Genomic DNA, 14,747 nt, shown 5'->3' on the forward strand with positions numbered 1-14,747 from the left:
CTTAATGTATTTCACAATATAGAAACAGAAGAGGCATTGCCAATTTCCTTTTATGAAGATACAGTTACTCTGATACCAAAACCACACAAAGACTCAACCAAGAAAGAGAATTATAGACCAATCTCACTCATGAACATCAATGCAAAAATCCTCAACAAAATACTGGCAAACCGAATCCAAGAACACATCAGAAAAATTATCCATTATGATCAAGTAGGCTTCATCCCAGGGATGCAGGGCTGGTTCAACATATGAAAATCTATCAATGTAATCCATAATATAAATAAACTGAATGAAAAAACCATATGATCATTTCATTAGATGCTGAAAAAGCATTCGACAAAATTCAACATCCCTTTATGATAAAAGTATTGGAGAGATTAGGGATACAAGGGTCATACCTAAATATAATAAAAGCTATATACAACAAGCCGACAGCTAACATCAAATTAAATGGAGAGAAACTCAAAGCCATCCCACTGAACTAAGGAACACGACAAGGATGTCCACTCTCGCCATACCTCTTCAATATAGTGCTTGAAGTTCTAGCAATAGCAATAAGACAACATAAGGGGATCAAGGGGATTCGAATTGGAAAGGAAGTAGTGAAACTTTCGTTATTTGCAGATGATATGATAGTGGACATAAGCGACCCCGAAAACTCCACCAAAGAACTTTTACAGCTGATAAACAGCTTTAGTAATGTGGCAGGATACAAGATCAACTCCAAAAAATCAGTCGCCCTCTTATACACAAAGGATATGGAAGCAGAGAGGGAAATCAGAGAAGCTTCACCTTTCATGATAGCCACAAACAGCATAAAATACCTTGGGGTAACTCTAACCAAGGAAGTGAAAGATCTATTTGACAAGAACTTTAAGACATTGAAGAAAGAAATTGAGGAGTATACCAGAAAATGGAAGGACCTCCCTTGCTCTTGGATTGGGAGGATCAACATAGTAAAAATGGCAATTCTACCAAAGGCAATTTATAGATTCAATGCAATCCCCATCAAGGTCCCATCAAAATGCTTCACAGACCTTGAGAGGACAATAATCAACTTTATATGGAAAAACAAAAAACCCAGGATAGCCAAAACAATCCTATACAATAAAAGATTGTCTGGAGGCATTACCATCCCTGACTTCAAACTCTATTACAGAGATACAGTGATGAAAACAGTGTGGTACTGGCATAAAAACAGAGAAGTCGACCAATGGAATCCTATAGAAGACCTGAATTTTAACCCACAAACCTATGAACACCTCATTTTTGATAAAGGAGCCAAAAGTATACAATGGAAGAAAGAAAGCATCTTCAACAAATGGTGCTGGCATAACTGGATGTCAACCTGTAGAAGAATGAAAATAGACCCATATCTATCACCATGCACAAAACTCAAGTCCAAATGGATTAAAGACCTCGCTATCAGTCAGAACACATTGAACCTAATAGAAGAGAAAGTGGGAAGTACCCTACATCAGATGGGCACAGGTGATCGCTTCCTATGTGTAACCCTAACAGCACAGACATTAAGGGCAACATTGAATAAATGGGACCTACTAAAACTGAGAAGCTTCTGTAAAGCAAAGGACACTGTCACCAAGACAAAAAGGCAACATACTTACTGGGAGAAGATCTTCACCAACTCCGCAACAGACAAAGGTCTGATCTCCAAAATATATAGAGAACTCAGGAAACTAGACTTTAAAATGCTAATTAACCCAATTAAAAAATGGGGCACTGAACTTAACAGAGAATTCTCAGCAGAGGACGTTCAAATGGCCAAAAGACACGTAAGGTGATGCTCAACCTCCTTAGCGATCAGGGAAATGCAAGTCAAAACAACTTTGAGATATCATCTTACACCTGTCAGAATGGCTAAAGTCAAAAACACCAAGGATAGCCTTTGCTGGAGAGGCTGTGGAGGAAGGGGTACCCTCATCCATTGCTGGTGGGAATGCAATCTTTTGCAACCACTTTAGAAATCAGTGTTTCTGTTTCTCAGGAAATTCGGGATCAACCTACCCCTGGACCCAGCAATACCACTCCTGGGAATATACCCAAGAGATGCCCGATCATATGACAAGGGCATTTGTTCAACCATGTTCATAGCAGTATTATTTGTAATAGCCAGAACCTGGAAACAACCTAGATGCCCCTCAATGGAAGAATGGATGAAGAAAGTGTGGAATATATACACATTAGAGTACTACGCTGCGGTAAAAAACAATGACTTCTTGAATTTTGCATGCAAATGGATGGAAATATAAAACACTATTCTGAGTGAGGTAACCCAGACCCAAAAAGATGAATATGGGATGTACTCACTCATAATTGTTTTCCAGCCATAAATAAGGGTCACGGAGTCTACAATTGGTGACCCTAAAGAAGCTAAGTAAGAAGGTGAACCAAAGGAAAAACATATAGTTATCCACTTGGCTATGGGAAGTAGACAAAATTGCCGGGGAGAAAATTGGGATCTGGGGGGTGGGGTGGGATGGGGGTAAGGGGAGATGGGGAGAGAAAAGGGAGAAGGGGAGGAGGGGGGGAACTTGGGGAAACAGGAGGATTGGGATAAAGGAAGGTTGGATAGGGGAGCACAGAAGCACAATTCTTAGTTAAGGGAGCCACCTTAGGTTTGGCAAGAGATTTGAACCTAGAGTGGCTCCCAGGAGCCCAAGGCGATGTCCCCAGTTAGTTCCTTGGGCAGCTGAGGATAGGGAACCTGAAATGACCCTAGCCTATAGCAATACTGACGAATATCTTGCATATCATCATAGAACCTTCATCTGGTGATAGATGGAGATAGAGACAGAGACCCACACTGGAGCACTGGACTGAGTTCCCAAGGTCCCAATGAGGAGCAGAAGGAGGGAGAACATGAGCAAAGAAGTCGGGACCACGAGGGGTGCACCCATCCACTGAGACAGTGGAGCTGATCTACTGGGAGCTCACCAAGGCCAGCTGGACTGTGACTGAATAGGCATGGGTTAAAACTGGACTCTCTGAACATGGCGAACATTTAGGGCTTATGAGAAGCCAAGGACAATGGCACGGGGTTTTGATTCTATGTAATGTGCTGGCTTTGTGGGAGCCTAGCCAGTTTGGATGTTCACCTTCCTAGATATGGACGGAGGGGGGAGGACCTAGGACTTACCACAGGGCAGGGAACCCTGACTGCTCTTTGGACTGGAGAGGGAGGGGAAGAGGAGTGGGAGGAGGGGGAGAAGGGAGGGAGGAGGAGGAGAAGGGTAGGAGGAGGAATATTTTTCATGTGTCTGTCTGTCTGTCCAGTGGCTTGCTTGCTGTGCTGCTTCTCTTCAATTTCTCTCAAGTGGCAAAAGCTTGCCAGTTGTCATACACTAGATGAGATCCTGACAGGTAGGAGAATTGTGTGTGTGTGTGTGTGTGTGTGTGTGTGTGTGTGTGTGTGTGTGTGTATTTGTATATGTGTGTGTTATCTCTTTTGCTACCCCCGGAGAATTAAGCTTTACTCTCTTAGATAGAAAAGTCAAGTTGAGTGATTAGTTTGCCTACTCCATGGTTCCTCCTCAATCCCGAGCAGCTGAATGCTGGAACTTACAGCAGTAATATACAAAGTTGACTGTAAATATAAATCAAGACATTGTTATCACTATAACTATTTGTTCAAATTTTACTATTGAACACGTTTTCTGAATTGTTGATTGTTTTACCATCTAGCTGTGTACTAACAACCATAGGTATTTCTCCTGAAACCACCTGCCATCTTCTCAGCATAAAAGCTTTTCCATATGAGGGAGCTTCAACATCACAACACAGTCAGGATTGTTTTAATGCTGTTGAACCGAAGTATAAAGTTTTTTCAGTCATATTTAGTCATTTCATTCTGGTATGAATCTAATCGTGTGTACAGATTACAAATGCCATATGCTTCAATTTTCCAACATTCATAGGACAAACTGACCTTAGACACAGGGATTTTACTGAAGAAACCTATAAATTCTGCACTTGGATATTTGCATGGTTGTTGAACACTTTTGTACAAATTTTTCAACTACTTCATTCTTAATAAAATTATCTCATTCAAGATCATTTATTAAAACAATATACCTTGTAAAATGGTATATCATGGAAAGCTTATAGATACTGGCCATATTCCTTACAGAAAAATTTATCATAAGTATCATTGAGATTGAGCAATTGTGAGAGCACCAAGAAGATGTAAACAAAGTCTAATGCAGTAAAAAAAAAAGTTCCAAGACTTAGCAAAGATTCAGGCAACTTTATTATTTCAGCATGGATGATAGACCTTATTCCATTATGTCATAAGTTATACACCATCACACTGCCAAAATCTCAGTTTCCTTATCTTTGCATCTTGCATGGTGCTAGCATTCTGAGTAAACCAAATCATTTGAGATTGTGCACAGACCATTAAGGAGACAGGTTGAGCCTGAGCTTATTCTGTCCTGCTGTGCTGACTGCCTCCCCATGCTCCTTATGTGTTCTGATATGCACTACATGAGTCTAGTGACTACAGGTTGCTTATAGACCCAAACTATTTTCTCAGAGAGCCCATGTAGGAGTCAACCACTTACCCTATCAAACTCCCATTTCCCAAAATAGCACAAGATTGCCTTACATTCGACTACAAACAAATCTCCCAAAATATGGTTTGAACAATTTCTATATAGCTTGTTCACCTTCTGTAAACTTACTTTAAGGGAAGAAGTACAAACTATACTCTGATGGAGGAATAATTCTCCACTATTAGGAACTGCTTGATTTCAAAACAAATATTGTACTTTTTGCCTTCTAATAGCCTCTTATATCATTCAATCCTCTCCCCTTTACAGACCTTATTGAATGATTTAACACTCATATCAGCAAAAGCCTCGCCAACTATAACCACAACCTGTTGTTGAGTTTTAGTGAAGGAAGTACATCATGAACACAGACAATGTACTTCACCCTGTAGCTATCAGACCTGTCATCTTTTTATTTATCAAGTTGTAATCTTTTTCTAATAAATTTTATTGTGTTCATGAAGCATTGGGCAAACCTCTAAAAGAGACAAGATGCTTCCATTTTCTATGTATCAAATGAAAGAACTCTTCAAATCCAGGATATGTGAGTTTCTTATATCATACAAAGTATTTCCATAATAGAGAACAGAGACAGCTTTAAGCCTATATTCCCAAAGACTGGGAAAAGGACTGATTAATCTGACTCATTGTCAGACTTAGACATGGTCTAGACTGTGTCCTATAGATTTTTCTGGATTACAAGGAGAATATTATACTTTTCTTTCTTCTCTAGTTTAATCAAAAGGTAAAGAAACAAGCCCATTTCTTTTCATCAACACTTTTATTCAATGTACATAAAACAGAGAATTTCATATTATGGACTTATGGCTCCACCTGTGAATAGTTTTTGACATAATCAACAACCAAGAAAACTCATAACCAAATTTTTCTTTGTTTGGAAAACAGGGGATTCCTGGCTGCTGGTAAGCTTTCCCTGGTGTTCTATTGAAAAGATGGCTACCACATCTACACAAGTGGATATTAGATAAATAATAAGTAAAATCAAGAAGGGATCCTTTGGTTTTGATAGGGTCTAACATATTTCCATTTCTCTTTTTTCTCCCCCTCTCTTGTGTGTGTGTGTGGGGGGGTGGGGGTTATGGGTATGTATGCAGAATTATAGAAGCCAGAAATTAACTTGGGTATCATTCTAGGAATGTTCTTGACCTTATTTGAAAAAGGCTATCTTCTTGACTTGAATCTTTCAATTAGACTAAATTTGTTGGCCACTGATCCAGGGATCTTGCAAAGCATGTCTCCTTTGTGAGGTGTCTAATGCACACCACATGCTAAACATCTTTACTTCAGTTTTGGGTACCAAACTCAGAAAAATATCTTATTTACCGTATATAGACTGTGTGGTTCTTATTTGTGAAAAAAACTGATTTTTTAATTTCATGATTTGGAAATATCTGATTAAACTCTCTATGTGTTGACCTTGGTTTGTATTAGTCTCTTTACAGCAATTTAAGAACTATAAATATGGAACCAGAAAATATTATATTGAATGAAATAATCCAGTTTCAGACAGGTTAATTCTCCGTGTTCTCTCTCATTTGCATATTCTAATTCCAAATCTTCAGATAAAGGTATATGTCTCAAGCTTCTTCTTCAAAAATACCCCACTATTTTCTAGCATGGGTTCATTACAGAAAGGCACACCTAAGCAAATGTAGAAATCAAATGGTCCTGGGTGCCTAGTTTCAAATAGCACATCTACAACACAACTCCTGTAACCGAGGCTCAGCAGAGGGATAGATAGGAATGGAAGAGTCACAGAACCATAAAATCTGCTAGGATTTGAAGTCTTCTACTACTCCACTTATATTACTACACTTCTACCACTACACTTCTACTACTTACACTCCTGAATTCTCAACATCATGGCTGCTTAAACAAGACTGGAGCAATCCCAGCAATATTTTGCATCCCAATGTACATGGGGGAAATCTCATGGAGTTCACTTCTACATGAAGAACTACAAACAATTAACAAGTAGGGACAGAAAGAGAACTTGTTTTACCCAAAAATGAACCCACTGATTGGTTTTCTAATACCAAGTTGTCACCCCTAAAAATATATATATTCAGGAAAGACTGAATAAACTCAGCAGGTTGTATTTGTATGTTGATTCATGTGCAAAAGCAATAACAGATAGTAACAGGAAGTCCCGAATTTGACAGAGAAATGGAATATCTAACATGGGAGGGATATTAAAGAGGGGAAAGAGAAATTATATAATTATACTTTAACTATAAAAAATTAAAAATAAACTCAAGTAAGATGATCTGGGAAATGGAAATAGAATGAAATAGTGCAATATTTGTAGTACTACTGAGGTTCATGCAGTGTGGTGATAGATTACAACAGTTGAATGCATTAGTGTGTCCCATACATATTGTGTCAATTAATACTACCCTTTGAAGAAAACATTTTTCTTGAGTTACCTGAGGCCTTTAAAAACATTCTCTACTACAAGTAGTACTACTACTATTTATACTTTCCCTAAAGGTCCTGAATCCAATTACAGTGCACACTATCTTTAAACTGGCCTTTGTTTATAAACTTCCAAATGATACAGTAATGACTTCTATATGGTTAACTGATTTAGAGATTCATCTGGAAGAACTGTAAAGAAAATAAGAATTGGCAACAAAAACAAAACAAAACAAAACATCTCAGCATCAGTGGATATCACAAATAAGGGGAAGAAGTATTAGAGGGCCAGAGCAGCAGGATGCTTCCTGTGAGGTCACATCTTTTAGACATCATAGGGAAGCTGTTCCCACAGAATGTCAACAATAAGGCTATTTAAATAAGACCTGTGAAATGACCCTAGCTGACATTTTAACATGGATGGAGGAAACATCACAAGGCCCCACTCCTAGATGAAGAGTTACAGGCAATCAATAACTGCTGAGAGGAGCAGATTAAGTCTCCATGAACGAGCATCCTAACATGCTTTTGGAAAGTTTGAAGCATTAGGATATCTAGGGATAGTGCAAAACTACAGCACTTACACATCTGTCCTTGGATCATGAAACTTTTCCCATACATAGTGATGTGATTGTTCAAAACATATCTGTATGTTTCCACATTAATTCTTGTAATTAATAGTGATATCATATTTTATTTAGAAAAATAATTGCTAATCTTTACTCACTGTAATTTTTCAGTCATCTTGTTTTCTTTCTAAAGTCTGATCCTTTGTGAAAATTGCAAAGAAACATTGCAAAGCTATGCTTCTATTTTATATTATGTGGGCACAAGACATTGGTAAATGTTCTCTTCCAAACTGGCATTTCTAATGAATCATATTTTAATTTATAAAAGTAAATCTATTAGATTAAAAGTTTCAAAGCACTGAAGGTCTGATTTATTCAGCAGCAAATGTCATAGATCTATACTTAACACTTATAATTTTTGATGACTCGGCACCTCAGGGACTTGAGATAACGGTCAACCTTTTTTGTATCCTGGCGGAGGCAGTAGAAGAGTTTATAAAATGCCAAAAGATGAGTGTCTTCATTGGAAGACCTTAGTTGTTTTAGTTCTGGCCAGTTAGTATAGTCATTTTCTTCAAATCCAGGCTGAATCTAAATATAAAAGGACAGGTATTATGTACTTTGTTGATTTGGTTAATACTTATTCCTTTCATTCATTTGTGTGTGTGTGTGTAAATGGACATTCATATATGTGAATTTGCATTTATGGCTATACATTAACATGGAAACCAAAGGTCATCCTTTGAAATCAAAACATAACATGTTAAGATGCAAGTATGAAATGTATCTAGATTTCTCCAGCAAAAATCTTCAACTATGGTCTTCCATAGCACCATTTTAGAAAGATTACATATACACTGTAGTCTGGAGAAAATCCGACATCACTTCATCCCATATTAAAGCTATTCAAAACCTTAGGATGAATTCAACTATTCCTTGGATGGATTCTATTATTGATTGTTCTTGCTATTCTGTTTCTTTTTAGGAGAATTTACTTTATTTTTTATCTAGAACACACCAGGGATCTGCTTGCCTCTGCCTCCCGGTGCTCGGGTTGCACAGAAAATCCACACATCATCATTCATTTATAAGGATTTTGGAATCAAATCCAGGACTTCATACTTGCAAAGCAGACATTCAAATGTATGACCAATCTCCATAGTCCTGATTGACATTACTTCTAAATTTTCAATGTTTTGCAAGAAAAGGTGAGAGTAGAAAATCAGTCAAAATTGTGAACTGTCAGGTTTCTAAGCCAAGCTGTCATGAAGGTATTAATTAGCACATAAAACTAGAAGTGAAATAAGAGTTCAGAATTTCGGGTGTTCCACTGATCCTAAATGAGAAATATGTATGCAAGACTATACAAATGGAGAACCAGCAAATTGGTATGTGACTGTAGCTATGGATTTAACCAAAGGACTTTGAAGTGAATGGGGCCAGTTCTTTCACTTTGGAGATTTTTATCGCCCTCAGTAATTTCCTAGTCTGTCCTCCATACCTTAATGGGTTCTGGGAAAATGTCCCCATCACTTTTAACTTTCAACTAAATCTACTTTCCATATTATATATTTTTCCTAAACCTCAGCCACGACGAGCACTTCTTTTAATGAGTGAAGTTGCAGAGACAAAAGCATGACTGTCTTAAGGTCTTCTGAGTTAGGTAGGTGTGCCCATCCTCTCCAGGAAACCTTCTGCCTAAATAACTGTGCAGAAAAGCTATTTTCTACTGAGATCACTTATGTGCTGCATTCTCAGTAAAGAACTTTATGGGGAGTTGGTTTTATATGTGATTTCTTATTAGAAAGGGTGTGAACATATTGGCTAGTCTTGAAAATGAAGTTTTTAAAAATTAATTTCTTTTTCACACATGACATGATCAGAGGAATGTGAAGGGATGGCTCACCCTGCTGAGTAAAATTTTTGCTCCCTCCAGAACTTCTTGATTTCCAAAGTTAACCTCTATAGCTCTTGCCAGCATGCCATTATAGGACCCTAAGTGGGTCAACGTTGCAGGTGTTAGCAGTTTCAGTGGATACTTCCAGGCACTCGAAACATTGATGATCACTTTCAGAACGTCTTCAGTCTAAGCAAGCAGATTTTACATTTCATTGAATAAACAAAACAGCATGGTAGACACATTGTGTGTTCATGCAAAATCAAAAATTGCAATACTAAGTTTTAAGTAATAAATGTCTCTTAGAATATGATGCACATTATATAAATGTGAAGTTTAAGCCATTGAAAGATAGTTTGCTAACATAAAACTAACTAGGTCTTAATAGTTTTCTAAGGACATGTCAAATTAATAATAATTAGTTTGATTCTCTACATGCTATGTGACTTATGGTGAGTTTTTTCTATTTAATTGCATTTCTCATCTATGATAATGAAAGATTTGCTGGATCTCCAGTATCACTAGGATCTGATTGAAACCACAGCAATGCCAGCACTGAAAGTCGAAGGTCAACCAAACTGTCTTCACATTCGTGAATCAATTTGCTCATATAAATGCTCAACGCTGATTTCTGGATTATTGTAAATTATTTACAAATAAATATAGCGAAGAAAACATGCCGTTAAGATAGTAATTTTCTGAGTAAACCCTACTCCATACCTCTGGCACAGCAACATGCTTGTCATTATGTCCAGCAAAAAAAAAAATTTGACTCAGCACTGCTTTTAATACCAACATCAGTGGGTATCACAATGAAATATGACATGCCCAGTTTATGATCATTGCCAGAATCTTGTTTGACAGCCATATCTGATTTCAACTTCATGATACTATGCTTCTAGTCAGTCTCTTGCAATGAAAAGAAGAGTAATGGAAAGCAATGCATATAGGAAAGGAAATATGTAAAGGATATTAAGAAATGGAGCAGGCCAAACGGTGAAAATTAGTTGATGGGAGGATTGTGGCAAGATGATTACTGCTGAGGAATTGGGGTGGATGATGCCCAGATTCACATTCTTGCTCGACATGCAAGGGGTCCAGGCTGTAAACTTTTTGAGCCTCAGTTTATTATTTTTCTAAAAGTATCTCAAGTTACAGAGATTTGTGTGTCTAATACATGTATGACTACCAACATACTGCTTTTTGAAGTGTCTGTGAAAGTAGCTCTCTGTCAAAATTCTCTCTTCTCCAACTCTTTCTGTAATTTCCATTATTACAGTCACACTTTAAAGGAGAATAGTTTTACGTAGGAGATTGGTGCTAGTGATAAAATCATATAGAACACTTATATATGTGCAAAGTATACATATAATAAGTTTAGTTTAAATCACAAAAAATTAATTATGAATGGTACTCAGAGGAAGAGATAAAACAATCACATATTAGAGCTACTGAGGAATGTAAACCCCAGCAAAATATAGGTTATCATGAGATTCGTTACAGAGTATGCAGAGAACCCTCTTGTTCAGCTGATTTTCAATTAAGATATAGGAGAAGGTAGATCATTAATTTTGTATTGCATAAATAATGAGACAGACAAAAGACCAAGAGAGTTTCAAACCTCAACAATAAACTGCACATTGGTGATTTAAGTAGCCTGCTGACAGTGGAGGAGCCTTTAGGATTATATCATGAACACTACTGTATTTGATTTCTTCCACATAGGTATGGATGTGTATTTAACCATTAATATCCAATTCAGATCAAAATGTTTAATCCCTCTAGCGAGGTGTTGGGAAAATTATCTTCTACATGGGCAACTTAGGTGTCAGGTATAATGTAAGATGGCATCTGACTTAAAGTGTGTAAGTTACCTACTGTGTGGTGTCATGCTTTTCTGCCTGTTCCTCTTTCATCATTCTATGGGATTTGAGAGTATTGTAACTACACTAGCCCCAATAATTAAATACAGCACAAATAGCTAGAGCATTGCCAACATTTCTTTGGTAAATACCAGGGAGAAAAACTTACTTTTTTTGAAGTAGGGATGGAAGTGATGTGGCAGGTGTTGTTTCTACCGTCTCTAAACAATCTTCCCTTGGCTAACTTCTTATCCTGGAGGGAATGAAATGAGTCAAGTCTTTGTAAATTCAGAATAATAAACACATCCATGACAAGGTTATTAATGTATTTGATAAGTATTCAAATGTATCACATAGGGTCTGCATAAAATTGAAAGAGAAGATAGAAGCAAATACTGCATGTCTACCTTTTCTTCCCATGAGATATATAGTCGTATGTTCTGGCCTCACAAACTCTTCTCACCCTCTCACTCTTTTCTTCCTGTTTGCCATTCCTAAAACCATTCTTTTGAAAGAAAGTAATAAATGCTCTAGTCCAAAAGCATTTAGTGTTTTAAATATCAGAATTCTAGGATTTGAGTTGTGTGTCATCCAATAGTGTCTTTCTGTTAATATTTATTAATAATTTGTTTCCGATTGATGTACTACTGCCAATATATAGCTGAAAATTTCTACTGTTTTCTCAAGTAAAATGGAGGTAGAGTTGAACCGTACCAACTTCAATGGAAAATTTGTAATTCCGTTGTGTTAATGGCATCAAATTTCAACGTAAAAATCTGGATATCTTTGAAGAAGCAATCAGCAATGAATGAGGATAGAATTCAGCATTTAATGTGATTATATTAATCAACTGAAGTTTATGTTTACTTGGGTTGCTTATTAATTTAAATATATATCAATAATAATAATCAGCAAATTTATAAAAGTGTAATGGATTTCTAGCAACACTGAACTTAAAAATTGTGAGTGAAGAAGGGATGAAAGAAACACTAATGAGTGAAAAGGACAATGGGAAGTTATATTCACAACTCTACAGACATAGGTTTCATGTCCCTAATTTTGCTGTCTTTTTTGTTTTCACTGTAGTGACCCACCAAAACAGACACAAAAAAAATGTATCACCAGCATGAAGGAGGACAAAATGCTCCCTCTACACCAATATTCTGATTGTAATTAGTTACTCACAACTAGAAATCTTAAACAACGTTTCTTGGCATTTGCAAGTTTCTGAACTGCTGCTTCTGTTGCTGTGGTTTTCCACTTTGCGCAGTTACAGTTTAGTTTAGTTTTATTTTCTCCCAATGACGCACTGCAGGGTAGTGCTCCTATATTGGATATCTCAAGAGCACTTGCAAAAAAAAATGCCCACAGAACCATTCTTCAAACACGACCAGGAAATCACAAATCACAGTTCCTTCCTGGCAAATTTTTCTGGACTTAATGTTCAAAGAAGAAATTTAAATGATTATTTTTAAGGTTTATTAGAGGAAAAATTGAAAAAATAATCATTGCTTTCTTTACAAATCTTTGCAATTTCATGAAACTTCCTATATTTCCTCATCGACACTTTCATAATTGGATGTTCCTATTACATATAAAACGTATTGGTTGAAATTAGATTCGTGAAGCTATATGGTTAAAAGAGTAGCATTTTCTCACATATACTTTAGGGAAGAATTCTGAAATAAGTGAGATACTTACTAATATTTTATACATTTCTCGAGAAACTATACGGGTGCGATGTGAAATGGAAAGCAATTTGTAATACAACTCTTCATTGGTCATCTGGTCATCGCTTGTGGAGGTCACGTGTTCCCAAAGGAGTAGGCTTGACACCAGCAGCAACAGGCCCATCCCTGCTATACAGAGAAATGATTCTGAGATGATGTTTTCAAATAAGGTTCCAAGAGCTATACTCTATGGTAAGCACTATCTGTTCTCAGAGTCCTGTGCCAAATCAGTACTGTATAATGAGTTGGGGGTATGTTCCTTACTCTGTGGGAATATAGGGAGGAGACACATTTTCACAGTTCACACCTTGAAAAATAGGTGATCCTTCAGCTTTGGCTGCTCCAGAGGAGCTTCCAAAACTTGGACACATTTGAACAGAGATGAATCCAAAGCTAGAGTCCTTAAATCATCACTATACATATTTTGATGTCTTGGGAATATAAATTCATTTTCTATTTAATAAATTTTAAGTTTATAGGTAATTGATTTTTCTTTTAAATATCACCCAAGAGTTAAGATGATTGGTATGAACATGTTCTTTTCTTTCTCATGCTGTTTTATTTGGTATACACCAAAATAGTAGAGAATCAAACTGGCTATTACTATATATATTATCTTTTGGAACTAAATATTTTATTAAGTTTGAGTTAAGTGATCAGGCACAGGTCAAAACCCTGACAAGCCAAATAATTATAGATTTCTCAGGTAGATCTCTGTTAGTTTCAGGCCAGCCTGCTGTACACTGTACGGAGTGATTTCCAAGTTCCAGGAGAGGCTCCAAAGCTACACAGAGAAACCATGCCTCGAAAAATCAAAAAAGAAAAAAAAATCTCATCTCCTTTGCCTTGAATGTAAGTGAGACATGAACACATATCAGCTCTCTGCAGACTGCAGCAATGCTAGGAGAAAAGAAAAGATAATATACAACCCAATCTGTACCAAGTAACGCACTGCCTGCTGAAGCTTACTTAGAGGACCACAGATGAATGTAACTTACAGGAGCATGGATGAGTCAATGCCATCTGCATCTCTGAGACGTTCCACCACAATGGTGTGGCCTCCAGCTGGGGAAATTGCCTACCTGAGTGCTTCCTTCCATCAGGTTTCCACCTCCTATATATACTAACAGGCAGTACCCAAAGCCAAGCAGAGCTTGGTGGGGGGGTGGCAGGGGAGCACGAGGAGCAATGTCTCTAGCACAATGAGTCTCTTCCTTCAGGGAGTATAAATTCTGTTTGCACCAGTCTTGCTTCAATGTGGTTTCTTCTGTTTTGTCATGCTATCTCTAGGGTTCAAGTAATTTTCCAAATCATTCTTTGTTCTATAATGACTCATGGTCATTTCTGTCAAGAGTAATGTGCTTGTTCCCTAATAATGTTTTCCTAGGTCAGGGCCTTTGTTCTTTCTGCCATCTTTCAGGTGGTTTAAATATACTCTATTCTTTGTCAGCCTTAAGCTGCCAGACCACAGCAAGAGTCAGTTATTCTCACGAATGTAACAAAATGTGAATCTATGACATCAACCACCAAACACTGTAAAAGATTTCTCTCAACAATGCTGGCCACAGTTCCAGTAACCTATAGGAACAGACACAAATACTTATAAGGTACCTTTTCAGTTACATCACATACATTTAACAAAAGAAATGATCATACCCTCCTTGGTGGAATATGTTTTTGCA

At 37.2% G+C, this 14,747-nt stretch overlaps 1 protein-coding gene across 1 annotated transcript; it reads right to left on the reverse strand.

The window, feature by feature from the left end:
* Positions 1–7,978: 7,978 nt before the first annotated feature.
* Positions 7,979–14,094, reverse strand: LOC142849055 (prolactin-3C1-like). Its single transcript, XM_075971172.1, has 5 exons — positions 14,064–14,094; positions 13,037–13,191; positions 11,505–11,588; positions 9,483–9,662; positions 7,979–8,167 (listed from the first exon to the last, which is right to left on the reverse strand). The coding sequence occupies exons 1-5, from the start codon at positions 14,092–14,094 to the stop codon at positions 7,979–7,981; spliced, it is 639 nt and encodes a 212-aa protein (XP_075827287.1).
* Between the last annotated feature and the right edge of the window lie 653 nt (positions 14,095–14,747).

The sequence above is a fragment of the Microtus pennsylvanicus genome, chromosome 4 (assembly GCF_037038515.1).
Source record: "Microtus pennsylvanicus isolate mMicPen1 chromosome 4, mMicPen1.hap1, whole genome shotgun sequence".
Classification (NCBI taxonomy): Eukaryota; Metazoa; Chordata; class Mammalia; order Rodentia; family Cricetidae; genus Microtus; species Microtus pennsylvanicus.